General features: G+C 66.6%; 2 protein-coding genes across 2 annotated transcripts; both read right to left on the bottom strand.

Annotated features, from left to right (window-relative positions):
• Window positions 1-718: 718 nt before the first annotated feature.
• Window positions 719-21188, bottom strand: ITGA10 (integrin subunit alpha 10; the record flags this gene model as incomplete). Its single annotated transcript, XM_079551198.1, is given in 30 exon segments — window positions 719-772; window positions 1094-1207; window positions 1440-1535; window positions 1646-1759; window positions 1854-1934; window positions 2043-2156; window positions 2245-2329; window positions 2419-2508; window positions 2593-2669; window positions 2746-2838; window positions 3069-3402; window positions 3992-4077; window positions 4151-4258; window positions 4360-4499; window positions 4998-5161; window positions 5629-5756; window positions 6176-6421; window positions 7140-7283; window positions 7693-7841; window positions 8632-8776; window positions 9876-9949; window positions 10913-10967; window positions 10970-11074; window positions 12603-12753; window positions 13831-13979; window positions 15331-15485; window positions 16533-16647; window positions 17468-17609; window positions 18151-18262; window positions 21140-21188. Coding segments are annotated over 30 exon segments (3669 nt in total).
• A 2854-nt stretch (window positions 21189-24042) lies between these two features.
• PEX11B (peroxisomal biogenesis factor 11 beta) lies at window positions 24043-26143 on the bottom strand (the record flags this gene model as incomplete). The annotated part of the gene is made up of 4 exons (XM_079551201.1): window positions 24043-24403; window positions 25542-25743; window positions 25835-25950; window positions 26088-26143. 4 exons carry the CDS (start codon window positions 26141-26143, stop codon window positions 24043-24045), a joined length of 735 nt encoding a protein of 244 aa, XP_079407327.1.
• Between the last annotated feature and the right edge of the window lie 305 nt (window positions 26144-26448).

Raw genomic sequence — 26448 nt, 5'->3', positions numbered from 1 at the left:
GCCCCGACGGGTCCCCGCGCCGACGGTTTGCGATGATGTCCAATAAAGGCCTTTCTAACGACTGGCGCGGGGCTGCGCCGCCTGCGGTGCTCCGTGCCGGGGGGGTCGGCACCCCATGAGCCCCCCACGCTGCGGCTGTCGCCCTTCGGGGCGGTGCGGGGGGGCGGCAGGGCCGGCCAAAGGTCCAAGGCGGGGGGAGGGAGGGAATGGGGTGGGTGGAGGGGAGGGGGTGGGATGGGATGGGATGGGATGGGATGGGGGTGGGATAAGGATGGGATGGGAAATAAGAATGGGAATGGGATCAGATGGGATTCGGGGAGATGGAATGGGAATAAGGATAGGATGGGGATGCGATGGGATGAGAGGATGGGGATGGGGTGGGAATGGAATGGAATGGAATGGAATGGAAAGGGCCGGGAAGCATTTGTGGCACACAGGGAGCATCGGGGTGGGCGGCGTTTATTGGTTCTGCTCACCCCCACCGCTGGCATCGCCCCGTCCCCCTCTGCCCCTCACCCCACAGCGGCGATGCGGGATGCGGCTCCTCCTCTGCCCCGCTCCTCCCCGCGCCCTGTCCGTGCCCGGCGCCGTCCCCGCACCGCCATCGCCGCTCCGTTCCATCGTGCGGAACCCGTGGGGCGGCCCCAGCGCTTGGGGGGGGAAAGAAGGGGGCACAGCTCCTCCGTGGGGCTGCGGGCCGGTGCGAAGCGCGGGGCCATCACTGCTCCTCCTCCTCCTCCTCGTGGGGCTTCTTGCGGGTGAAGAAACCGAACTGGGGGGAGGGGGGGTGGGGGTGAGGGGGGGAGAGGAGGAGGAGAGGGAGGGGATGAGGGGAGAGGGGGAGAGAGGGGGAGAGGGGGAGAGGGTGAGAGAGGGTGAGGAAGGACGGCGAGGAATGGGGAAAGGGAGAGGATGGGGGAGCACGGAATGGAGGGAGGGGATGCGGGAGTGAGGAGGGGGAGAGGACGGGGAGAGGGCGAGCACAGGTGAGAGGGCGAGGATGAAGGGAGACGACGGAGTAGAGGGCGAGGACGGGAGGAGGGTGAAGGGGGGCAGCGGGGACCACGCACCCCCAGCGCGGCCCCCCACGCACCTTCCACAGGCAGACGCTGATGGCCGCCAGCAGCAGCAGCCCCCCCAGCGCGCTGCCCACCAGGATCCAGAGCGACACGGGCACGCGCCGCTCCCGCAGCACCTCCAGCACCGTCTGTGGAACGGGCGGCGGCCGTGGCGGGGGGAAGAGGGGGGGGGGGCGGCTTCCGCAGCCTCAGCCCTCCTCCCCGCGCCCCCCAGCTCCCCGTGCCCCTCCTTCCCGGTACCCCCCTCCTCCCGGTGTTCCCCACCCCTCCATGTCCCATCCCGGTATCTCCCTCCCCCCGGAGCTCCCCAGCTCCCCGTGCCCCCCCCCCCCCCCGCCGGTGCCCCCCCGGTTCCCGCACCTCGCTCCGATGCGCGCCCTCATCCAGCAGCAGCACTGCGCTGCCCGCCGCGCTCAGCGTCGCGGTGCTGACGATCCGCACGCTGCTGAACGTCGCCTGCACGGAACGGAACGAACGCGGGAGTCCCAAAGCACGACCCCCCCAAACCGCGTCCCCCTTTGCGGTGGGGCTCGCGGGGTGTCCCCCCTCCCCCCCCCCCCCCTCACCGCTCGGAAGAAGTCGTTGTGCACCGCTCGGAGGACGTGAACGGCGACGCCGTGGCCCTGCTGCAGCCGCCCCAAGGCGCAGCTCAGCTCCCGGCACCACGCGTTGCTGCAGTCCTATGGGGGCACGGAGATGGGGCAGGGGGCACGGACCCCCCCCGCCCCCCCGCCCCCCCTCCCGGGTGCCCGAATCCCCACCGGCCGCCCTCACCATCCTCCCCACGCGCTGCAGATCCGCGGGATGCACGGCCGTCACGCTGCTGTTGGGGGGGTCGCGCAGCTCACACGTGGCCTGGGGACGTGCGGGGGGGGCTTGGGGGGGTCAGCGCTCAGCGTAGGGCTGCGGGACCCCTTTCCCCTCCCCTTCCCCTCCCCTTCCCCCCCTCCGGCGCTCGCTCACGTTCTCCGCCCGCACTCCGGTGACCGACAGGAACGGAACGCGGCCGTAGCCCAAGGACGGCAGCGCCAGGCGCAGCGTCACGTCCCGCACCGCGAAGCAGCCCAAGTTCTGCACCTGGGGGCCGGGGGGGGGGGGACGGGGCACTGGGTGAGATCCTCCTCCCCACCCCCCCCATGACCTCCCCCCGCCCCACCGCCGTTACCTTCACCGTGGTTCTGAATTCGGGGCCGGGGCCGTGCGGGAAGGTGCCGTGCGGGTGCACCTCGTAGCGGTGCAGGGTGGCCTCGCTGCGGGAGCACGGCGGGTGGGGGGCGGCCCTGCAGACCCCCCCAACCCCACGGAACCCCCCCACCCCACCCCACAGCGCCCGCTTTACCTGGACAGGAAGAGGTCGGGTTCGTAGCGGATGGGAGCAGAGAGCAGCACCGCGTTGTCCCACAGTGTTGCGTTGGGTTCGGTGCTGTCGCTGCGGGGGGGGATCCGGGAATTGAGGGACCCCCAAAACGCCCCGTAGCCCCGGGGGGGTGTTGGCGTTGTCACCATCCCCTACCTGGTGGCCTCCAGTGCCACTTCCACTCGGTTGAGCAGCACAGAGCAGCTGAACTCAAACTCCAGCGCAAAGACCACCTGGGGGGGGGGGGCGGCGGTGAAGGGCGCTGGGGGTCGGGGTGGGGGGGGCTCGGGGGGGCGCCCAGGCTCCTACCTTGGCCATGGAGCGGAACACGGGGTAACCCACACTGCACAGCTGCTGATGCTCCCCCAGCGCCGCGCACTCCAGCTTCACTGCGCTGCCATCCTGCGGGGAGCCGCACGGCGTGGGGCGGGGTTGGGGCTCCGGGGGCACCGGGGGCCGAACGCACGGACGCGATGCGGCAACGGGGCCTCATCCCCCCGCTGGGATCAACGGGTGCCTCCTCCCCGCCGGTACCAGCGGGTCACCGCAGCCCCGCCGCATCACCGCATCCCTCGTTGGGACCGGCGGCTCCTCGCCTCCCAGCCGGGATCAGCGGCTTCCCGTTTTCCTACCGCGATCACCGCGTCCTCGTTTTCCAGCTGCGATCGCTGCTTTCCCACCTCCCGGCTGGGATCCCCGCACCGCGCGTCCCACATCCCCACCGCGACGGGCCGGGATCGAACGGATCCAAACGGCTCCGCGCGTCCGCGCCGTGCGGGCGGCCCTTCCCTCCCGCCGGGGGTCGCGGGGGTCCCCGCTCGTACCGGCAGCGCCATGCTGGAGAAGTGCAGGTTGGCGGAGGAGCGCAGCGCCAGGCGCGCGTTGTACGCGTTCTCCTGTCGGTTCTGCAGCGCCGCCTCCACGCGCACCTTCCGGCGGCCGCCCCGCACCACGCCGGGAGCGCCGCTGAGGGGACAAGGCGGCTGCGTGACGGAATGCGGGGACACCGCGGGGATGGGAACACCTCGGGGACACCTCGTTAGGGTAGCATGGGGACACGCTGGAGACACTGCAGGGACGCTTTGGGGACATCCTGGGAATACTGCAGGGACACCACAGGGACTCGAGGACGCCACGGGGTCACTGGGGACAACTTGGGGACACAGTGGAGATTCCTCGGGGACACCAGTGGGCTGCCATGGGGACACGATGGGGACACTGTGGGGACATCTGAAGGGTGCCATGGGGACACGATGGGGACACAATGGGGACACGTTGGAGACACACTGGGGACACGATGGGGACACGTTGGAGACACATGGGGGACATGTAGGGCACACGTTGGGGACACATTGGGGACACATTTGGGACATGTTGGGGGCACAAAGGGGACACACTGGGACACAACGGGGACACACTGGGGACATGTTTGGGACACACTGGGGACACAATGGGGACACATTAGGGACATGTTTGGGACACATTGGGGGCACACGGGGGACATGTAGGGGACGCAATGGGGACACATTGGGGACATGTTGGGGACACGCCGTACCCGGCGCCCAGGGGCTGCATGGTGGCGCGCAGCACCAGGTCGGTGACGCACACGTCGTCCTCCCCGCAGTCCTTGAAGAAGGGGATCTGGGGGGGGAGGGGACACCGCCGTCACCCCGCGGGGACACCGGCCCCACGCCCCCCCCGGCCCCCCGCCCACCTGCGTGCGGATGACGGTCGGGGAGCCCTCGTCCAGCGCCGGTCCCGCGGGGTCGGGCAGCGCCAGGCGCAGCGTGAGGGTGAGGGGACGCAGGAACTCCGCGGTGTCCTGGGGGGGGACGGGAGACGCCGCGGGTGGGACGGGCGGCCCCGGGGGACGGCCGGGGGGTGGGGGGGGTGGGGGGTCGGGGACCCCCAGCCGACGCTCACCAGGACGTGGAAGGGGATTTGGGCGCAGCGCCGCTCCCCCAACGGCAGATCCAGGCGACTCCGCAGCCGCCGGGAGCCCGAATCGAAGACAGCGCGAGAGCGAACGGCGCCGTCATCCAGGGAGGCGTTGTAGTGCAGGACTGCGGGCGGGGGGCGGGAAGGAGGCGGGGGTCGGGGGGGGTCGCAGGGGGAAGGGGGGGTCAGTGGGAGGGGCCCGAAGGGGTCGGGGGGATAGGAAGGGTCAGCTGGGGTCGGGGGGTCAGTGGGGGCCAGCTGGGGTCAAAAGGTCGAGAGATTGGGGGTCAGAAGGGGTCAGGGGTCAGCTGGGGGTCAGCGAGGTCAGGGTGAGTTGGGGGGTCAGGGGGGATCAGAAGGGGCAGCGGGGGTCGGGGGGGGTCAGGGTGGTCAGCGGGGTCAGCTGAGGTCAGCGGGGTCAGAAGGGTCAGCGGGGTCACGTGGGGTCGGGGGGTCACGTGGGGTCGGGGGGACACCCCCAGGTGTAGCGGCTCTGCCCCACGGGGCGGTGCGGGGTCACTCAGGGACACCGCGGGTGCCGCCATAGCGCTCAGCTGCGGGACCCCCGGCGCTGCCGGCCCCGCTTCCCCCCCCCCTCCTCTCCGTCCGCCCCCGCCGCTCACCGACGTCTCCCCGCCCCCCCCGGCCCCGCACGGCGCTCCGGAAGCAGGCGCTGCCGCGGATGCAGACGGCGGCGGCGGCTCCGCGCCGGCAGTTCTTGTGCACCACGCTGATGGCGGCCGGAACCACCGAGACAGAAACGTCCAGGCGCAGCACCGGGCGGGAGCTGCGGGAACCGGGGGGACGGGGGTGGGGGTCCTTATGGGGGGCTCCCATGGGCTGCCACTATGGGGTGCCCATATGGGGTGGGGAGGCGCCTGGCATCCTGCCCCGCTGTCGCCCCACGGCATCCATCACCCCCATCCCAGCATCCCGCCCCATAACCACCCAGCACCCCACCTAGCTGCCGCCCAACAGCACCCAGCATCCTGCCCCACTGCCGCCCCATAGCACCCAGCACCCCCATCCCAGCACAGACACATAGCTCCCAGCATCCCCACCCCGCTGCCGCCCCATAGCACCCAGCATCCCGCCCCAGTGCCGCCCTATAGCACCCAGCATCCTGCCCCGCTGCTGCCCCATAGCACCCAGCATCCCGGCCCAGTGCCGCCCCATAGCACCCAGCATCCCGCCCCAGTGCCGCCCCATAGCACCCAGCATCCCGCCCCGCTGCCGCCCCCCCTCCCCACTGACCGCAGCAGCACCGCCGCCCCCTGGGCGCCCACTGCCAGCGCCACGCCGCTCCCGTCCGGCTCCGCCCGGCCATCAACGCTGCGCCCGAAGTAACGCAGCCCTGAGCTCAGCTCCGCCGCTGCGATGCGCTGCGGGACGAGGGGTTATGGGGGCTGTGGGGTTACGGGGGCTGTGGGGTTATGGCATTTATGGAGCTGTGGGGTCTATTGGGGGCTGTGGGGTTATGGGGTCTGTGGGGTGATGGGGGCTGTGGAGTTATGGGAGCTATGGAGTTATGGGGTCTGTGGGGTGATGGTGTTTATGGGGCTATGGCGTTTATGGGGGCTATAGGATTATGGGGCTTGTGGGGTCTATGGGGACTATGGGAATTTTGGGGACTATGGGAATTTTGGGGACTATGGGAATTATGGGGTTACGAGGGCTGTGGGGGCCATGCAGGTTATGGGGCTTTGGGGGCTACGGGGTTATTGGGGCTGTGGGCTGATGGCGTTGACGGGGCTTTGGGGGCCGTGGGGTTTTCGGCTGGGCTCCGGGTTCCCCCGCCCACCTGCGCGTGGCGCGGCCGCACGGCTCCCGCGGTGCCGTGGAAGACGTAAACGGCGCCGCGGTGCCCGTCCTCCAACGGGGCGCCCACCGCCGCGTCCGCCCAGCCGTCGCCGTTCACGTCGGGGAGCGCCGCCAGCGCCGCGCCGAACCGCGCGTCCCATTGGGCCGCCGGGGAGAGCGCCGACACCGCCCGCACGGCGCGCTGCCGCCACAGCGACCCGCTGCGACCCACAGCGCTGCTGCCCCGCTGCACCCCACAGAGCTGCGCCCCACTGCGACCCACAGCGCTGCGCCCCACTGCGACCCACAGAGCTGCGCCCCATTGCGACCCACAGAGCTGCGCCCCACTGCGACCCACAGCGCTGCTGCCCCACTGCGACCCACAGAGCTGCGCCCCACTGCGACCCACAGAGCTGCGCCCCATTGCGACCCACAGCGCTGCGCCCCACTGCGACCCACAGCGCTGCGCCCCACTGCGACCCACAGCGCTGCGCCCCACTGCGACCCACAGAGCTGCGCCCCACTGCGCCCCACAGCGCTGCGCCCCACTGCGACCCACAGAGCTGCGCCCCACTGCGCCCCGCAGCGCTGTGCCCCACTGCGACCCACAGAGCTGCGCCCCACTGCGCCCCACAGCGACCCACTGCGCCCCATCGCCCCCCACTGCCCTCCATTGCGCCCCACAGGGCTGCTGCCCCAACGCACCCCATTGCGCCCCACAGCCCCACGGCACCACACCGCGCCTCTCAGCCCCGCTGCACCCGCAGCCCCACGGTGCCCCACCAAACTCGCAGCCCCACAGCCCCACTGCAGCCCCTCAACCCCTCCGTGCCCCCAGTGTCACCGCACCCCGACCCTCCGTGTCCCCCCAACCCCCCCGCGCCCTCCCCAACCTCCCTGCACCCCCCCAACCCCACCGCGTCTCCCAATTCCCCCGCATCCCCCCAGCCCCCCGCCCCACTCACCGGCCCCACACCGTACACGTACACCCTGCCGGTCTCCCTGCCGCCCTCCCCCAGGAAGTTGGGCGCAGCCACCAGCAGGACGTCGCTGCTGCCGTCGCCGTCCGCGTCCAGCACGCACAGCTCGCTGCCGAAGTACGACCCGAGCTGCGCCGCGCCGCCGCGTCACTGCGCTGACAGCCGGCAGCCCCGCAGCGCCCCGCAGCGCCCCCCGCCCCGCACCTCAGAGCCCCACCCCAACCCCATAACCCCAGACCTACAACTCTGACCCCAACCCAACTCAACCTCATAACCCCAACCCTTCAATCCCAACCCCATAACGCCGTAGCCCCGTAACCCCATAATCCCTTAACCCCCTAACCCCACAACAACCCCAAGAACAACCGCATAACAACCCCACAACAACCCCATAACAGCCCCATAACAGCCCCAATAACAATCTCATAACAACCCCACAACAGCCCCACAACAACCCCAATAACAGCCCCAATAACAACCCCAATAACACAGCCCCACAACAGCCCCACAACAGCCCCACGCCCCCGTGTTGCCCCACCTGCTCCCCTCTCAGCGTCTGCTCGGCTCTCAGCGCCCCGCCGGCTCCCATGGTGAACAGCAGCACCGCCCCGCGATGCCGGAACCGCGGCGCTCCGCCGACCAGCAGCCGCCGCCCGTCCGCAAAGAGCAGCGCCGACACCGCGTAACCTGCGGGCGGCCCGCAGCTGCCCCACAGCGCCGAGCATCCCTGCCCCACAGCGCCCAGTGCTGCCCCATAGCACTGAGCATCCATGCCCCATACCACCCAGTGCTGCCCCATAGTGCCCAGAGCTGCCCCATAGCGTCCGATGCCACCCCATAGCACTGAGCATCCCCACCCCACAGCACCCAGTGCCGCCCCACAGCGTCCAGTGCTGCCCCATAGCGCCCAGTGCTGCTCCACAGCGCCGAGCATCCCTGCCCCACAGCGCCCAGTGCCGCCCCATAGCACTGAGCATCCATGCCCCATAGTGTCCACCGCTACCCTATAGTGCCCAGAGCTGCCCCATAGCGCCCACAGCTGCCCCACAGCGCCCAGTGCCATCCCATAGCACTGAGCATCCCTGCCCCATAGCGTCCACCGCTACCCTATAGTGCCCAGTGCTGCCCCATAGCGCCCACAGCTGCCCCACAGCGCCCAGTGCCGCCCCACAGCGCCCAGTGCCGCCCCATAGCACTGAGCATCCATGCCACATAGCGCTCACCACTACCCTATAGTGCCCAGAGCTGCCCCATAGCGCCCAGTGCTGCCCCATAGCGTCCAGTGCTGCCCCATAGCGTCGAGCATCCCCGCCCCACAGCGCCCAGTGCCATCCCATAGCACTGAGCATCCCTGCCCCACAGCACCCAGTGCCGCCCCACGGCACCGAGCGCCCCCACCCCGTACAGCCGTGCGGCGCTTCCGGCCCCCGTCTGCCCCGCATTCCCAGCTCCCCGCAGCCCCCCGGCCGCCCCATACCCAGGTAGGCCGCGTGCTTCTCCGGCCCGGTGTGGAACTGGCTGCGGAGCCGCTCCCGCGTGGGGACGCTGCGCCCGCGGCTGCTCTCCTCCAGCACCGCGCCGTCCCAGTCGTAGGCGCCCACGGCCCCGAAAAGGATCCCGTCCTGTGGGGGGGGCGGCGGTGTGGGGCGCGTGGCCCCACAGCACAACATGCGGGCAGGAAACCCCACAGCTGCGGGGCGGCCCCGAATCCCGGCCCCAAAACCTGAGCCCACGTTTCAGCCCCACAACCCGACCCCACATCTTGGCCCCCTAACCTGACAACATAACCTGAGCCCACATCCCGGCCCCATAACCTGACCCTATAACCTGACCCTACAACATGAGCCCACATCCCAGCCCCATAACCTGAGCCCACATCCCGGTCCCAAAACCTGACAGTAATAACCTGACCTCACATCCCGACCCCACACCCTGGCCCCATAACCTGAGCCCATAACCTGACCCCATATCCCAGACCCATAACCTGACCCCATAACCCAACCCCACATCTTGGCCCCATAACCTGACAATAAACCTGACCTCACATCCTGACCCCATAACCTGACCTCACAACCTGAGCCCACATCCTGACCCCATAACCTGATCCTATAACCTGACCCCACATCCCTATCCCATATCCCAACCCCAAATTCCAACACCAAACACCAACCCCAAATCCTGACCTCAACCCCAAATTCCAACCTCGTATCCCTGACCCCGTATCCCAAATCCCATATCCCAATCTCAAGCCCTGGCCCCAAGTCCTGAACCCAAATCTCAACCCCAAACACCAACCCCGTATCCCAAACCTCACATCCCAACCCCAAATCCCAATCCCATATCCTGACCCCATATCTCAACCCCAAATCCTGACTCCAAATCCCAACCCCGTATCCCAACCCTATGTCCAAACCCCAAATCCCCATTCCTGATCTCAACCCCACATCCCAACTGCACATCGCTGACCCCAAATCCCAAACCTCACATCCCGACCCCAAATCCCCATCCCAAATCTCGATCTCAACCCCACATTCCAACCCAACTCCAAATCCAGATCCTATATCCCGACCCCAAATCCCATCTCCACAATCGATCCCACATCCTGATCCCACATCCCGACCCCATATCCTGAACCCAACCCCAACCCCCGATCCCATATTGCATCCCCCATCCTGCCCCCAGATCCTGACCCCGAACCCCGATCCCAAATCCACCCCACACCTGCAGGGGGTGAACGGAGAAGCCGCTCTGTGCCATCTCCAAGGCGAAGGCGCTGCCGTTGTCCCCGTGGGTCCCTGTGGGGTCACAGCCTTATGGGGTCACCCCACACGTGGCACCGTGGGGCCTCTGCGTCACTATGGGGTCGGTTTGGGGTTCCTGTCACTGCAGGGGCTGATTTGGGGCTGCGTCGCTATGGGGTCAATTTTGGGGGCCCTATGGGGCAAGGTTGGGAATGCGTCCCTATGGGGCCGTGTGTCTATGGGTGGGTTCTATGGGGTGGGCTCTGTGGGGCTGTCCTTGGGGCTTTGTCTCTATGGGTTGGGCTCTATGGGGCAGTCTGTGGGGCTGTCCCTATGGGGCCGTCTCTATGGGGTTGTGTCTCAATGGGTTGGGCTCTGTGGGTCTGTGCCTATGGGGCTGTGTCCCTACAGGGCATGTGTCCCTATGGGGCCGTATCTCTATGGGGCTGTGTCCTTGTAAGCCTGTGTTCCTATGGGGTCATGTCCCTATGGGGCTGTATCTCTATAGGTCTGTGTCCCTATGGGGCTGCGTCCTTATGGGGCCGTGTCCCTATATGCCTGTGTCCCTATGGGGCCGTGTGTCCCTATGGGGCTGTATCTCTATGGGGCTGTGTCCCTATATGCCTGTGTCCCTATGGGGTTGTGTCTCTATAGGGCCGTTGTCCCTATGGGGCCGTCTCTATGGGGTTGTGTCTCAATGGGTTGGGTTCTGTGGGTCTGGGTCTATGGGGCCGTGTCCCTATATGCCTGTGTCCCTATGGGGCTGTATCTCTATGGGGCTGTGTCCTTGTAAGCCTGTGTCCCTATGGGGCCGTGTCCCTATATGCCTGTGTCCCTATGGGGCCGTATCTCTATGGGGTGCTGTCCCTGTAGGCCCGTGTCCCTATGGGCCGTGTCCCTATATGCCCATGTCCCCCGTGTCCCCATGTCCCCATGTGCCCATGTCCCTATGGGGCTGTGTCCCTGTGTCCCTGTGTCCCTGTGTCCCCGTGTCCCCGCGCCGCCGCCCCGTCTGACCCTCGAGGCTGAAGATGCGATCCCCCAGGGCGCCCACGATGCCGCGCAGCGCGCGCGCTCGTCGCTGACGTTGAAGAAGAGCGCGGGGCGGCTGGCGATGGAGCGAATCTCGCGCACAAACTGCGCAGGGCTGCGCTGCCGCCGCAGGTAATGGCCGAGCACCTGCAGCAACAAAGGCACCGCGCTGCACCGCACGGCACTGCACAGCACAGCACTGCATTGCACAGCACCGCATTGCACTGCACAGCACAGCACTGCATTGCACAGCACCGCATTGCACAGCACAGCACTGCATTGCACAGCACAGCACCGCATTGCACAGCACAGCACTGCATTGCACAGCACTGCATTGCACAGCACCGCATTGCACAGCACAGCACCGCATTGCACAGCACTGCATCACATTGCACAGCACGGCACTGCACTGCACAGCACTGCATTGCACAGCACTGCATCACATTGCACAGCACAGCACTGCACTGCACAGCACTGCATTGCACAGCACCGCATTGCACTGCACAGCACTGCATTGCACAGCACTGCATCACATTGCACAGCACCGCATTGCACAGCACCGCATTGCACAGCACCGCATTGCACAGCACAGCACTGCACAGCACTGCATCACATTGCACAGCACTGCATTGCACAGCACTGCACACAGCACCTCACCCCACCCATCCCACCCCCATCCCACCCCATCGCAGCCCCAATCCCAATCCCGATCCCGATCCCAATCCCGATCCCACCTGCAACCCAAAACTCATCCCAACCCCAATCTTTTCCTAATCTGAACCCAACCCCAATCCCAACCCCATCCCCAATCCATTCTCATCCCAACCCCAATCTCAACCTCACCCCAACCCCACCCCCAACCCCAATCCCAGCCCACCATGACCCCAATCCCAATCCCAATGCTGATCCAACCGAATCCCAATCCCGACTCTGATCCCCATTCCACCCTGGCCCCAACCCCAATCCCGTTCCCAGCTCCAGCCCAATTCCAATCTCGACCCCCACCCAACCCCAACCCAACCCATCCCAACCCCAAAGCCAACCCCAATCCTGACTCCAACCCCAATACACACCCAAATCCCCACCCCAATCCCAACCCCAAACAAAACCACCCCAAATCAACCCCAATCCTGACCCAACCAAATCCCAACCCAACCCCAACCCTCACCTGACCCCAAACCCACTCCAATCCCAATCCCAATCCAATCCCAATCCCCAGCCTAATTCCAGTCCCACCCCCAATCCCAACCCCACCCCCAACTCTGACCTGACCCCAATCCAATCCCAATTCCAAGCTCGATCCCAATCCCATTCCAACGCAATCCCAACCCAACCCCAACCCCACCCCAGCCCTATTCCAGTCCCAACCCTAATCCCAATTCCAGAACCACCCCCAACCCCACCCCCAATCCCAATCCCACCCCCAACACCAACCCCAACCCAAATCCCACTCCAACCCCATCTCCAATCCCCAATCCCACCCCAATCCCAACCCCACCCCAACCCCAATCCCACACCAATCCCACTCCCAACCCCAACCCCAATCCCACCCCAATCCCAACCCCCTCCCCAGTCCAACCCCAACCCCAATCCCCCAATCCCCCCCAGTCCCACTCCTAACCCCAATCTCCCCCACTCCCACCCTCCCCCCCCCCCCAATCCCCGCCCCGCACACCGCGATTCCCAGCCTGGTGACGTTGTTCCGCTCGCAGACCCGCAGCGCTGCGGGCAGCCGCTCCCCGTCGTGCGACTCGCCGTCGGTCAGCACCACCAGCAGCCGCGCGGCGCCGCGCCGCCCCCCGACAGCGGGGCTGAACGCCTCCGAGCTGCGCGGCCACGGCGCTCAGAGCCCCGAGCGCGGCCGCGTCCCGATGCTCAGCGCGAGCCGGTGCCAACCGCAGCCCCGAGCCCGGCCCTCAACCCGCCCCCAAATCCTCGTCCCGGTCCGACTCCCGATCCCAACCCCAACCCCAACCCCGATCCCAACCCCAACCCCGATCCCAACCCCAACCCCAACCCCGATCCCAATCCCAACCCCGACCCCAACCCCAATCCCAACCCCAACCCCAACCCCAATCCCAACCCCAATCCCAATATTAATCCCAATTCAGCCCCAACCCTCATCCCGACCCCGGTCCTAAACCTGCTCCCAAATCCTCATCCCAGTCCGACCCCTGATCCCAATCCTGACCCTAATCCTAAACCCCAACCCAGCCCCAACCCCAATCCCAGCCCAATCCCACTTCTAATCCCAATATTAATCCCAATTCAGCCCCAATCCTAATCCCAACCCAACCCCAATCTCCAGCCCAATCCACCCCAATTCCAACCCCAACCTTAATCCCAACCCCAATCCATCCTAATCCCAACCCCAACCCAATCCTAATCCCAATCCACACCAGTCCAATTCCAGCCCCAATCCCAACTCCAGACCAACTCTCATCCCAAACCCAATCCTAACCGAATCCAATCCCAACCCTAATCCCAGCCAAACCCCAACCCCACCCCAATCCCAATCCTTACCACACCCCAGACCCAATTCTGACCTGACCCCAACCCAAACCCAAATCCCAACCCCAACCCCAATCCCAGTCCAACCCCAGCCTCAGCCCCAACCCCAACCCAATCCAATCCCAGCCCCAATTCTGACCAGACCCCAACCCCAATCCCAGTCCAACCCAGTCTCAGTCCCAATCCATCCTAATCCCAACCCCAACCCAATCCTAATCCCAATCCCACACCAGTCCAATTCCAGCCCCAATCCCAGCTCCAGCCCAATTCTAATCCCAACCCCAACCCAAACCGAATCCAATCCCAACCCCACCCAACCCAATCCCACCCCCATCCCCAATCCCTCCCCAGTCCCGATTCCAATCCCATCCCATCCCCATCCCCCCCCTCACCAGGCCATCCGGATGGCGGCAGCCGTCCTGGTCTCCCTGCTCTCCCTGCGCTGGATGTTCTGCGCTGCCGCCACCAGCTCAGCTGCCGTCTGGTAGCGGCCCAGCGGCCATTCCTGCACCGCGTGCTGCCCGTACTGCAGCACCGCCACCTGCGGGAGGACCGACCCCAAATGGACCCAAAAGGACCCAAATGGACCCCAAATGGACCCCAAATGGACCCCAAACTGCAGCACCGCCACCTGCGGGAGGACCGACCCCAAATGGACCCAAATGGACCCAAAAGGACCCAAATGGACCCCAAATGGACCCCAAACTGCAGCACCACCACCTGCGGGAGGACCGACCCCAAATGGACCCAAATGGACCCAAAAGGACCCAAATGGACCCCAAATGGACCCAAAAGGACCCAAATGGACCCAAATGGACCCCAAATGGACCCCAAATGGACCCCAAACTGCAGCACCGCCACCTGCGGGAGGACCGACCCCAAATGGACCCAAAAGGACCCAAATGGACCCAAAAGGACCCAAATGGACCCCAAATGGACCCAAACTGCAGCACCACCACCTGCGGGAGGACCGACCCCAAATGGACCCAAATGGACCCAAATGGATCCAAAAGGACCCCAAATGGACCCAAAAGGACCCAAAAGGACCCAAAAGGACCCAAAAGGACCCCAAATGGACCCCAAATGGACCCCAAAAGGACCCCAAACTGCAGCACCGCCACCTGCGGGAGGACCGACCCCAAATGGACCCAAATGGACCCCAAACGGACCCCAAACGGACCCCAAATGGACCTCATACTGCAGCACCGCCACCTGGGGACCAAATGGACCCCAAAAGGACCCCAAATGGCCTGCATCGGACCCGAAATGGACCCCAAACAGACCCGATACTGCAGCACCGCCACCTGGGGACAAGATGGGCCCCAAATGGACCCCAAAAGGACTCCAAACGGACCCCATACTGCAGCAACACCACCTGTGGACCGAACGGACCCCAAACAGACTCCGAAAGGACCCCAAATGGACCCTAAACAGACCCCAAATGGACCCCAAACTGACCCCAAACTGCAGCACCGCCACCTGTGGACCGAACGGACCCCAAACGGACCCCAAATGGACCCTGTACTGCAGCACCGCCACCTGGGGACCAAACGGACCCCAAAGGAAACCCAAATGCACCCCAAAAGGACCCCAAATGGACCCCATACTGCAGCACTGCCACCTGGGGACCAGACGGACTCCTAATGGACCCCAAATGGACCCCAAACTGCAGCACCGCCACCTGCAGACCGAACGGACCCCAAATGGATCCCAAATGGACCCTAAACGAACCCCAAATGGACTCCATACTGCAGTACCAATATCTGGGGACCCAAACGGACCCCAAACGGACCCCAAACGGACCCCAAACTGCAGCATGGCCACCTGGGGCGCCCCATGGCCCCCCAAAGGACGGTGGCACCTGGGCTGTCCCTGCGCCCCCCTCGTCCCACCTGGCTCTGCTGCGGCCCCACAAAGAAGCGCGCCAGCAGCGCCCGCAGGAAGCGCTGCACCTCGTGCCACGGGTAGATGCTGTTGGAGCCGTCCAGCAGGATGACGATGTCCAGGAACGTGGGGCAGCCTGCGGCATCGGGACGGGGGTTGGGGGCTGCGGGGGGACGGGGGGCACGGGGGAATGGAAACGAGGGGACGGGGGGCACGGGGACACGGGTGGGGGGGCACAGGATGGGGGGACGTGGGGGAATGGGGGGACGTGGGGGGTCACAGAGGCACAGGGACGTGGGGAAATGGGGGCAAACGGGGACGTGGGGACAAGGAGATGGAGGGTACAGGACACGGGTGGGGGGCACAGGGATGGGGGGACGTGGGGGGACAGGGGGGAGTGGGGGGACAAGGGGGAATGTGGGGGGACAAGGAGACGGAGGGCGCGGAGACACGGGTGTGGGGGGCAGAGGGATGGGGACAGAGGAACAGGGGGGCACAGGGATGGGGGACATGGGGACAGGGGAACGGGGGAACATAGGGGAACGGGGACATGGGGGAGTGGGGGCAAATAGGGATTTGGGGTTGGGGGGACACGGAGATGGGGGGAACAGGGACACGTGCACATGGGGACAGGAGTGTGGGGGGCACAGGGATGGGGGTCAGTGGGGGATGGAGGGACAAGGGGATGTGGGGAGGCAGGAGGACGTGGAGATGGGGGGGGAGGGGGGACACGGGGACAGGGGGACTGGAGGTGGGGGAATGTGGGGAGGGGGGAACACGGAGACACAGGGATGTGGGGACAGGGACACGGGGACGTGAGAGTGTATAGGGACAGGGGTGTGGGGACGTAGGGACAGGGGAATGAGGGGGGACGTGGACATGGTGACATGGGATGTGGGGCAGGGACACGGGGACATGTGGGGATGTGGGGACACGGGGGGAACGTGGAGGTGTGGGGACACAGGAATGTGGGGACGGGGTGGGGGGGACATCGGACCCGGGGATGTGGGGACAGGGGGACAAATCGGGGGATGGGGGGCGACAGGGATGGAGGCACAGAGGAGCACAGCAGGAGCGGGGATGTGGGGGGCAGGAAGGGGGGAGCGAAGGGCGGGAAGCGGGGGGTGGGAGGGGTAGGAAGGGGGGGGTGTGGGGCAGGGATCGGGGGGGCAGGGGTCGGGGGCAGTTCGGGGGGTCGGGCGGCACTGACGCTGCGCGGTGGGCGTGACGGTGCCGCTGTGCCGCATGCGGCGGTCGAGGCGCTCGCAGAGGCCGCTGCTGAACACGGAGCTGCCGCACGGCTGGGACCAGAGCGGGGCGCACACCTGGGGGTCGGGGGGCACGGCCTCAGCCCTCCGCCCCACACCCCTCCCCCCCCGCCCCCCCCGTCGCCCCCCGCCCCACAGCCCCCCCTCACCAGGACGCCCGCCGTCCCCGCCGCCGCTCAGCTCCATTCCCAGATGCATGTTGGGGCTCCGCAGCGCCGCGTCCCCTCGCCCCGAAAAGCGGGCAGCGGCCGGTGGCACCGCGGACGCCCGGCGCCGCCCCGCGTCCCGCCACCATCCCGCCCCACCGCGTCCCCCTTCCCAACTGGACCCCTCTGTCCCCACGTCCCCCCCCCCCCCCGTGTCCCCACGTCCCCCTCCGGCCTCCCCATGTCCCCGACCCCCCCCCCCAGACCCCACTGCCCTCCCCCCGCCGGACCCCCCCGATGTCCCCCTTGGACCCCACTGTCCCCCACTGTGTCTCTATGTCCCCCCACCCCCTCCGTGTCCCCATGTCCCCCCCCCCCCCACCAGACCCCCCCATGTCCCCCTTGGACCCCACTGTCCCCGCGTCCCCACTGCGTCTCTCCGTCCCCCCCATCCCCTCTGGATCCCCCCCCCATGTCCCCCCTTCTCAACTGGACCCCCCACTCTCCCCACATCCCCCCCCCGTGTCCCCATGTCTCCCCCTCCTCCCCCCCCCAGATCCCACTGCCCCCCCCCCGTGTCCCCATGTCCTCCCTCCCCACCAGACCGCCCCATATCCCCACCCGTTGTCCCCATGTCCCCCTTGGACCCCACTGCGTCTCTATCTTCTCCCCCATCCCCTCTGGACCCCCCCACGTCTCCCCCCACTTCTCCCCACGTCCCCCCTTCTCACCCGGACCCCCCGTGCCCCCCCCCCCCCCCCGGTACCGAGGTTGCTTTTGGTGCAGGTGCCGTTGTGGGGCTCCAGGGGACACTTGTAGAGCCCCCCGCGGTGGTCGCCCTGCGGTCCGTCCCATGGGGCCGACACCAGCAGCCTGTGGGGCAGAGCGGGGGGGGGCAGGGCATGGAGGGGGGGATGCGGGGACAATTCCCCCCCCGCCCCACTTCCTCGCTCCCGCCCCACATCCCCCCTTTCCTTCCACTTTTCTCTCCCCCCTCCCTTCTTTCCCCCCCTTCCCTGCCCTCTCCTCCCTCAGTTTCCAACATCCGGGGTCCCAGCCCCACACATTGAGGCTCCTGCCCCACATTTGAGGTCCTGGCCTCACACTTCGCAGTCCCTGCCCCACACTTGGGGGTCCCCACCCCACACACTGAGGTTTCTGCCACACTTATGGGGGTCTCAGCCCCCCTACATTGAGGCTCCTGCCCCACATTTGGGGTCCTGGCCTCACACTTCACAGTCCCCACCCCACACTTGGGCTTCTCCACTCCGTACACTGAGGCTCCTGCTGCACTTACGGGGGTCCCAGCCCCACACATTTGAGGCTCCTGCTCCACATTTGAGGTCCTGGCCTCACACTTCGCAGCCCTGCCCCACACCTGGGGGTCCCAGCCCCACACTTGGGGGTCACTCACCACTGCTCGCTGCCCACCGCGTGCTGCAGCACTTTGTAGCCAAACTGCGACTCCGGGGGTCCGTGGAAGAGGCGCGGGTGGAGAACATCGATGTTAAATGGGGAGCAGAGGCCTGGGGGGCACGGGGGGGGGGGTTATGGGGTGGTTTAGGATCACAGGGTTATGGGGGGGTTATAGGGTTATGGGGGTGTGGGATCATGGGGTTATTGGGGGTGTGGGGTTACAGGGTGGTTTGGGATCATGGGGTTATGGGGGGGCTGAGGTTATGGGGTGATTTGGGATAACAGGGTTATGGGGGGGTGTGGGATCATGGCGTTATGGGGGGTGTGGGGTTATGGGGTGGTTTGGGATCACAGGGTTATGGGGGGGTGTGGGGGAGGTGTGTGAGGCTGAGGTGAGAGGTTATAGGGTTATGGGGGAGCAGGGGGGGCCATGGGGGGTGGGGGGTGTTTTGTGGCATTATGGGGGGTGGGGGCACGGGGTTGTGGGGTCATTTGGTTATGGGGGGTTTTGTCGTGTGCAGTGATGGCCTTATGAGGCGGGGGAGGGGTGTGGGGTTACGGAGAGGGGGGGCCTTATGGGGTGTGGGATTAACGGGGATCCGGGCGCCACAAAGGAAATGGGGCCTCGGGGTTCTGGGCAGCGTGAGGTTATGGGGGCAACGGGGGGTGTGGGGGGGATATGGGGCTCTGGGGGATCAGGGAGGTGGGGGGGGACGGGGGATGCGGGGTTATGGGGGATGGCAATGGGGGTAATGGGGGCAATGGGGGTGGGGGGGCCATAGGGAAAATGAGGGGTGGGGGGAAACCCCACAAAGCAGCGCCCAAACCCCCCAGGCAGCACCCAGAACCCCATAAGAGCACAGAGAACTCCGGGGGGCACCCCACAAAGGAGCCCCACAAAGGAGCACCAAGAACCCCCATAAAACACCCAGAACCCACATCCAGCACCCAGGAACCCATAAAACCAGGAACCCAGGGACCCACATCCAGCACCCCGAACCCCACGTGTCACTGAGAACCCCATGCAAAGCACCCAGAGCCCCGCACACAGCACCACAGCCAGCACCCAAGACCCCACAAAGCAGCACCCAGAGCCCCACGCTACCCCCGAGAACCCCATATAACACCCGGAACCCCACAGAACCCCACGCACCCCACATACAGCACCCAAAACCCCACAGACAGCACCCCAAACAGAACCTCATGCACAGCACCTAAAACCCCACACCCAGAACCCAAATCCCACAGACAGCACCCCAAGAACTGCACATACGGCACCCCAACACCAGACGTTACACCCAGCACCCCATATCCAGCTCTGAGCACCCCATATAACGCCCAGCACCCCATATCCAGCTCTGAGCACCCCATATAACACCCAGCACCCCATATCCAGCTCTGAGCACCCCATATAACACCCAGCACCCCATATCCAGCTCTGAGCACCCCATATAACGCCCAGCACCCCATATCCAGCTCTGAGCACCCCATATAACACCCAGCACCCCATATCCAGCTCTGAGCGCCCCATATAACGCGCAGGACCCCATATGGAACACCTGGAATCCCATATAAAGCACCCAGAACCCCCGCGTTCCACTGAGGACCCCATACGTGCCACCCCAGAACCCCACAGAGCAGCCCCCAGAACCCCACATCCAGCACCCCAATAAATCCCCCCCCACCCCACAGAAATCACTCTCCCCCCCCCAAACCCTTTTCTGTCCCTTTTCCCCCCACCCGTCGCCTTTGGGGTCTCATCCCAAGAGGAAAAACCCCACAGCCCCATGGGGGGGATGGGGGGCACTGAAGCCCCCCAGCTGCTGCCCCCCTGTGACCCGTGGGGCTGATGGGCCGGGGGTCCCGTGGGGCTGCGCCGTGCGCCCACTTCCCCTTTTCCTTATGGGATTTTCCCCCCGCGGTCCTTTTTCCCTATGGGGTTTTTCCACGGCTCCTTCCCCATGGAATTCCCCCTCCAGGCGCCCCAAACTCTGCGGGATTCGTTCCAACGGTGACCCCCAACCCCGCAACCCCAAATCCCGACCCCGCAGCCCCCCGTCCCTAGGAGACACCCCGACCCCATGACCCCAAAGCCCCTCAGCCCCCCAGGTCTCCCCATTCCCTATGGGACTTTTCCCCCATCTCTCCCTGGGGACCCCCAACCCCAAACCCCCCCCCGACCCCACAGCCCAACCCCTCTGGGATTTACAACAGACCCCCCCCCCCCCCCCCCCCCCCCCCCCCCCCCCCCCCCCCCCCCCAACCCCAAAGCCCCTCCAATCCCTATGGGCATTTCTATGGGGTCTCCCACTCCCCACGGGAACCCCCAACGTCGACCCCCCTGCCCAGACCCCAAAACCCCCCTCGATCCCAAAGGCGCTTTCCCACACAGCTCCCCATTCCCTATAGGATTTCCCCACAGGGACCCCCAACCCCCTCCCGACCCCACAGTGCCCCCAACCCCCCCAGTTCCTATGGGACTTTCCGTGAGACCCCCAACCTCACAGCCCCAAAGCTCCCCCAGCCCCACAACCCCGTCCCACCGACCCCACTGTGGCCCCAAACCTCCCCCCCTCCCCCCCCAAACCCTATGGGACATTTCCACCTGGGGTCCCCCACCCCCCACGGGATCCATCTATGGGACACCCTGACCCCAAACCCCCTCCCGACCCCACAGACCCCACAGCCCAACCCTTATGGGACTTTTCATGGGACACCCCGACCCCACAGCCCCAAAGCTCCCCCCCGATCCCCCAGCCCCACAACCTTCCCCCCAATCCCTATGGGATCTCCAGCCCCCCAACCCCCCAGCCCCTATGGCACATTTCCATGAGGTCCCCCACCCCCCTCAGGACCTCTCCGTGGGATCCCCCGACCCCAATCCCGACCCCAATCCCGACCCCAATCCCGACCCCAATCCCGACCCCAATCCCGACCCCAATCCCGACCCCAATCCCGACCCCAACCCCCCCTGGCCCCACACCGACCCCACAGCGCCGTGAGCAGCAGCGCTGCCGCGGGGGGGGGCCGCCCCATGGCTCTCGGTGCGCGGCTCCTCGCCCCCCCACCGCTCCGCTTTTTCCCTTTCCCTACAAAAACCCCATTTATATGGGATTTCTGCCCTCCCCCCCCCAAAGCCCCATAGGCCGCTATAAATAACCGGGCGGGGCCGCGCGGTTTGGGGCGGGATTCGCCGTTTTTGGGTGGTTTTGGGGAAAAAAAATCATTCGAAAAAGTTGGGATTTTGGGTTGTTTTTTAAGACAGTTTGGGGACAGTTTTATCCCCAGTTCGGGGGATTTTTGTCGTCGTTCGTTTTGTTGCGAAAAGGGTAAAATTGGACGAAACGGCCCCAAAAGGGACGCGGGGAGGGGGGGGGGGGAAACAGGTGGGGTCTCAATGGGACGAGGCGCTGTGGGGCCACGTCACCCAGCCCCCCCGTGTCCATAAAGGGCCGTGGGGGGACCTCAGCGTCCGGCCCGTGCCCTATAGCGGGCTATGGGGCGCCCCATAGCGGGGTCAGGGGGACAGAGCCCCATTTTGGTGTCAGAGGGACAAAACCCCACATTGGTGTCAGTGGGGCAGAACCCCACATTGGTGCCAATGGGACAAACAGCGGCCTGCCCCCCCCGTGCCCCACATTCCCTCTCCACCCCATTGCTGTGACCCCATTGTCCCCTCTGTGCCCCACACGCTGACCGCACACCCAACGTGGGGCGCAGACCCCACAGATCCCCTCCCCATAAGGAGCCCCTGGGCTGCCCCCAAAGCGGCGAGGAGCCCCGTGTGGGGTGGGTTTGGGGTGCAGGGCTTGGGGGGATGGAGTTATGGGGTGCGGGGGGCAGGATTGGGGCTTGGGGGATTTGGGGTGCAGGGGGCCGATGTGTGAATTGTCAGGGCTTCGGGGCGCAGGGCTTTGGAGCGGAGATTTGGGGGGCAGGGGGGCAGGGCTTGGGGCATCGGGGTCGGGGGATTTGGGGCGTTTGGCGCTTTTAGGGGCAGAATTTGGGGCCAAGGGGAGGATTTGGGGGCAGGGTTTGAGTGTGGGGTTTGGGGGCAGGGTTTGGGGGGCAGGGTTTGGGGGCAGGGTTTGGCCATTCGGGATTTGGGGTGTTTTGGGGGGTGGAGTTGGGTGGTTTTCCGGGGAGCCTCATTTGGGGTGCAGGGTTTGGAGATTTGGGGCACAGGAATTGGGGGTGCGGAGTTTTGGGGTGCAGGGAGGGAGGGTTTGGGGGTTTAGGGTTGGATCTGTGGGGTGGAGGTTTGGGGTACGGGGGCGCAATGTTTGGGGGTGGGGTTTGGGGTCGGGGATTTGTGTTGCAGGGTTTGGGATTTGGGGCACGGGGGTTGGGAGGCAGGTTTGGGGTGCAGGAGGGCAGGGCTTGGGGCACCAGGGTTGGGGGATTTGGGGTCTTATGGGGGCGGGGCTGGGGAGGGTTGAGGGGCAGAGTGCTGGGGTGGAGGGAGCAGGGGGTTCAGGGTCGGGGGCTTTGGGGTGCAGGGCTTGGGGGCGGAGTTTTGGGGCGCAGGAGGGCAGGGCTGGGGGCGTCAGGGTTGGGAGTTGGGGGGCACGGGGTTTGGGGTTTGTAGGGGCGGGGTTTGGGGCTGTGGGATTTGGGGCACAAGGATTGGGGCGCTGGGTGCAGGGCTTGGGGCGGTTTGGGGTGCGGAGTTGGAGGGTTTTGGAAAGGCAGGGTTTGGGAATTCGGAGCACAGCGCCGGGGGGGCAGAGCTGTGGGGCGCACGTGGGCAGGGCTTCGGGGTTGTAGGGTTGGGGGATTTGGGGGGCAGAGCTTTGGGGTGCAGGGCCGGAGTTTGAGGGTTCAGGGTTGGAGGATTTGGGATGCAGGTTTGCGGTTTCGAGGGGAAGCGTTGGGGGTTTGGGGGCGCGGGGGGGGAGGTTTGGGGTGCGGTGCCCGGGGGGTTGAGGGGCCTTGGGGGGTTGGGGGTGCGGGGCGAACGGGGTTTGGGCTGCAGGGCTTTTGCGGGGCGGTTTATAGGGTTCGGGGGCGGGGTTACGGGGCTCGAGGCGTAGGGCCTGGGGGCAGCGTTTGTTGGTGGGGCTTTTTGAGGGGCAAAGCGTGGGGTGAAACCGCAGCCAAACCCGAGCCGTGCTGGCGATGGGGACACGGAAAGGGGGGGGGAGGAATTTCTGCACCCCACAGCTGCCAACGTGCGGGGCGGGCACCGAACCCCACCGCGCAGCGCTGCGACCCCCGAGGGCACCGCAATGAACGCAGGCGGTTTATTGATAGCGGTGCAGCGTCTGCAACGAGCCTCCGAGGCACAAAACAGCCGCGCCGCGCTGCGATGGAAGCGGCTCCAGAGCGGCCCTGCCAGAACCCAGCTGCCCCCCTCCAGTCCCCGCTCTCCCCTCCCTGCTCGGACCCAACTCTTCCCTTCCCAGACCCAACGCTCCCCTCTCCACTCCTAGTTCTCCCCTTCCCAGACCCATTCCTGCCCTTCCAGCCCCAGTTTCCCCCTTTTCCGACCCATTTCTCCCTTTCCCAGCCCCACTTCTGCCCCCCCCAGCCCCAACTCTCCCCCTTCCCCCCCCGGCCCATTCCCCCCCCAGCCGCGCTGGAGCCGCACCGCGGTTCCATGGCGGCGCCGCGCCGTTCCGCCCCGCATTCTGCCCCCCGGCGCGGAGCTCACAGCGGAAACGTGGGCCGAAACCGAGCCCAGCAGCGCGCAGCCGCTCCAAGAGCTCCGGCGCCGCTCCGCCCCGCCGCGCCGGGGCCCCGCAGCCCCCTCTGCCCCTTGGAAGCGGGGAGCGGCGCCGGATCCGCGGCCCGCCGAACGCAGCTCCGCCGTCCTTGCAACGAACTCGAAGCGTCCGAAGGGCTCCGCCGAGGCCGCCCCGGCGCAGCCGCGAATCTCCGTCCGGCGGCTTCACGGCTTCAGTTTGAGCCAAGGATGGAGGATGGTGAGGATGGAGAGCACGGAGGAGGCGAGGCCGCACAGCCCCACGAAGGCCGGGCCGCTCCGGTAGAGCCCCAGCTTGTCCAGCGGGATGAAGAGGTCGCAGGCGTTCTTCACCACGTCCAGCAGCAGCGGCGGGTTCCCCCGCAGGACGCGCAGCAGGAGCCGCAGCTGCGCCTGCAGCCTCGGCCCCGGCGGCCCCGCGCCGCCCCGCCCGCGCTGCCCGCCGTCGGCCGCCCTGCCGCGCTTCCCGCTCGCCTCGCGCTCCATCAGCAGCCGGATCTCGTAGGCGTCGCGACTCAGATTCACGATGAGGGCGAAGAGGAAATACCTGGAAGAGGAGGGAGCGGGCAGAGCGGCGCCGCGCCACGGGCGGCTCCGGCGGGCGCAGCGCTGAGCGGCGCCGCTACGGCTTGACGGGCGGCGCGTGGAGGAGCCCGGAGCCGCAGACGCGCAGCTCCGCAGGGATCCGCAGGGATTCACGGAGCGCTTCGGCGGCCCCGCTGGCCAACGGGGCGACCACGAGCCAGCGGCGCGCCCTGGTGGCACAGGAGGCCGGCGGTGGACTGGTGGGCCAACAGCTGACTACAGCTGACTACAGCTTGCCCACGAGCCCCAGCGGTCAGGATGGCCAACGGTGCCCTGGTGGGGACGGACTGAGAGCCCCAGGGCCGCTGGCCTGGAGGAGAGATGGCTGAGCGGTGGGCGTGAGGAAGAACTGAGCTGTGAGAACCTCAGAGCAGAGCCCAGGCAGGTGTGCGGGTCTCCTCTGCAGACATGCAGAGCCATCAGCACGTGACCCCACCGCACGGAACCTGTCTCAGCAGGGGCAGCTCCAGGGGTCCCTTCCAGCCCCTGTGCTTCACACAATCATGGAACAGCCGGGCTTGGAAGGGACAACAGGCTCACGGAGCTCCAACCCCACCCTGCACACCAACCTGCCCACGTTTCACAGCAGCCCAGGCTGCCCAGGGCCCCATCCAGCCTGGCCTCCAACCCCTCCAGGGATGGACGGGGCATCGCAGCCTCTCTGGGCAGCTGTTCAGCCCCTCACCGCTCTCCCAGCACACAACTTCCCTGACCCCCAGCCTCCAGCTGCCCTCCCTCCGCTTCCAGCCGTTCCCTGGCCTGCTCTCATCTCCCCTGCCCAAGAGCTGCCTCCCCTCCTGGCTGCAGGCTCCCTGCAGGCGCTGCAGGCTGCACTCAGCTCAGCTCCAGCTCCTCTTCTCCATGCTGAACGAGCCCAGCTCCCTCAGCCTGGCTTTGCAGGGAGCTGCTGCAGCCCCTGCTCATCTCCAGCTCCTCTGGACCCTCTCCCACAGCTCCCTGCCCTTCTTGTCCTGGGGGCTCCTGGACGCAGTGCTGCAGATGGGGCCTCAGAGAGCAGAGCTGACAGGGACAATCTCCTCCCTGTCCCTGCTGCCACCCGTTCAGCGCTGCTCAGCCGGCCACCTCCCCTCCCCCCTCACCTGAAGGATCTTTGCCCCCACTTCTCCTGGTCCACGCCGGGCACCAGCCCCGCCTTCCCCGCCCACAGGACGTTGTCGCAGGCGAAGTACATGGCCCTGTTGAGGTGGCTGAGGGTGAGGCAGAAGCGCAGCACCATGTCGGACAGGTGGATCGCTCTCTTCGCCGCCTCCAGAGCGTCGGCCGAGCTGCCGAGACGCAGCACTGCGGGACGGGGGGGCGGAAATCAGAACGGCCCGCGGGGGGACGCGCACGCAGCCCCCCCTCCTCCCGAACTGGGCCCGGGCCCACTCACGCTTCCGGCCCAGGCTGAGGTGCGCTTCCAGCCGCCTCACGCTGCTCAGCAGTGCGGGGCTCGCCCCGTTCCTCCGCAGCGCGTCCCCGGCCAACGTGCACGCGTACTGCGCGGCCCTGCGGGAGACAGCGCGGCCTCAGGGCCCGGAGGGGGACCGGGTCCGGGCGGGGGGACGGCGGGCGGGGCTCGGGCCCCGGGGAGGGACGCGAAGCGGCCGCCGCCCCCGCGGAGGGGAAGCCGGGCGGCCCCGCACCTGAAGAGCCGCTCCTTGGCCTGGCTCTGCGCGCTGAAGCGCACCCACGTCTCCATGGCGCTCCCGATCGCGGGGAGCGGCGCGCCGCCACTTCCGGCGGTGTGCCGGAAGCCGCTTTGGGTCAAAGAGAGCCGAGCGCCTCCTGGTGTCTGGAGGCTGCATAGGCGGCTCCTGTGAGGGTGGGTTGTTTTTGCAGTGGAAGTTCCGTTATTTTGGAGTTCCCGTTATTTACGTGGTGTAGGCCGTTACCGAACGTATTGCCCTCTCGTTATATAAGCTGCATACAAGGTTATATAAGCTGTTTTTCTTCCGGTGCGCAATTTCTTCCTTGCCAATAGGGGGCGTGCGCCCATGATCGCAA

The sequence above is a fragment of the Tetrao urogallus genome, assembly GCF_951394365.1.
Source record: "Tetrao urogallus genome assembly, contig: scaffold_80, whole genome shotgun sequence".
Lineage (NCBI taxonomy): Eukaryota > Metazoa > Chordata > Aves > Galliformes > Phasianidae > Tetrao > Tetrao urogallus.
This window is presented reverse-complemented; position numbering and strand designations above follow the sequence as displayed.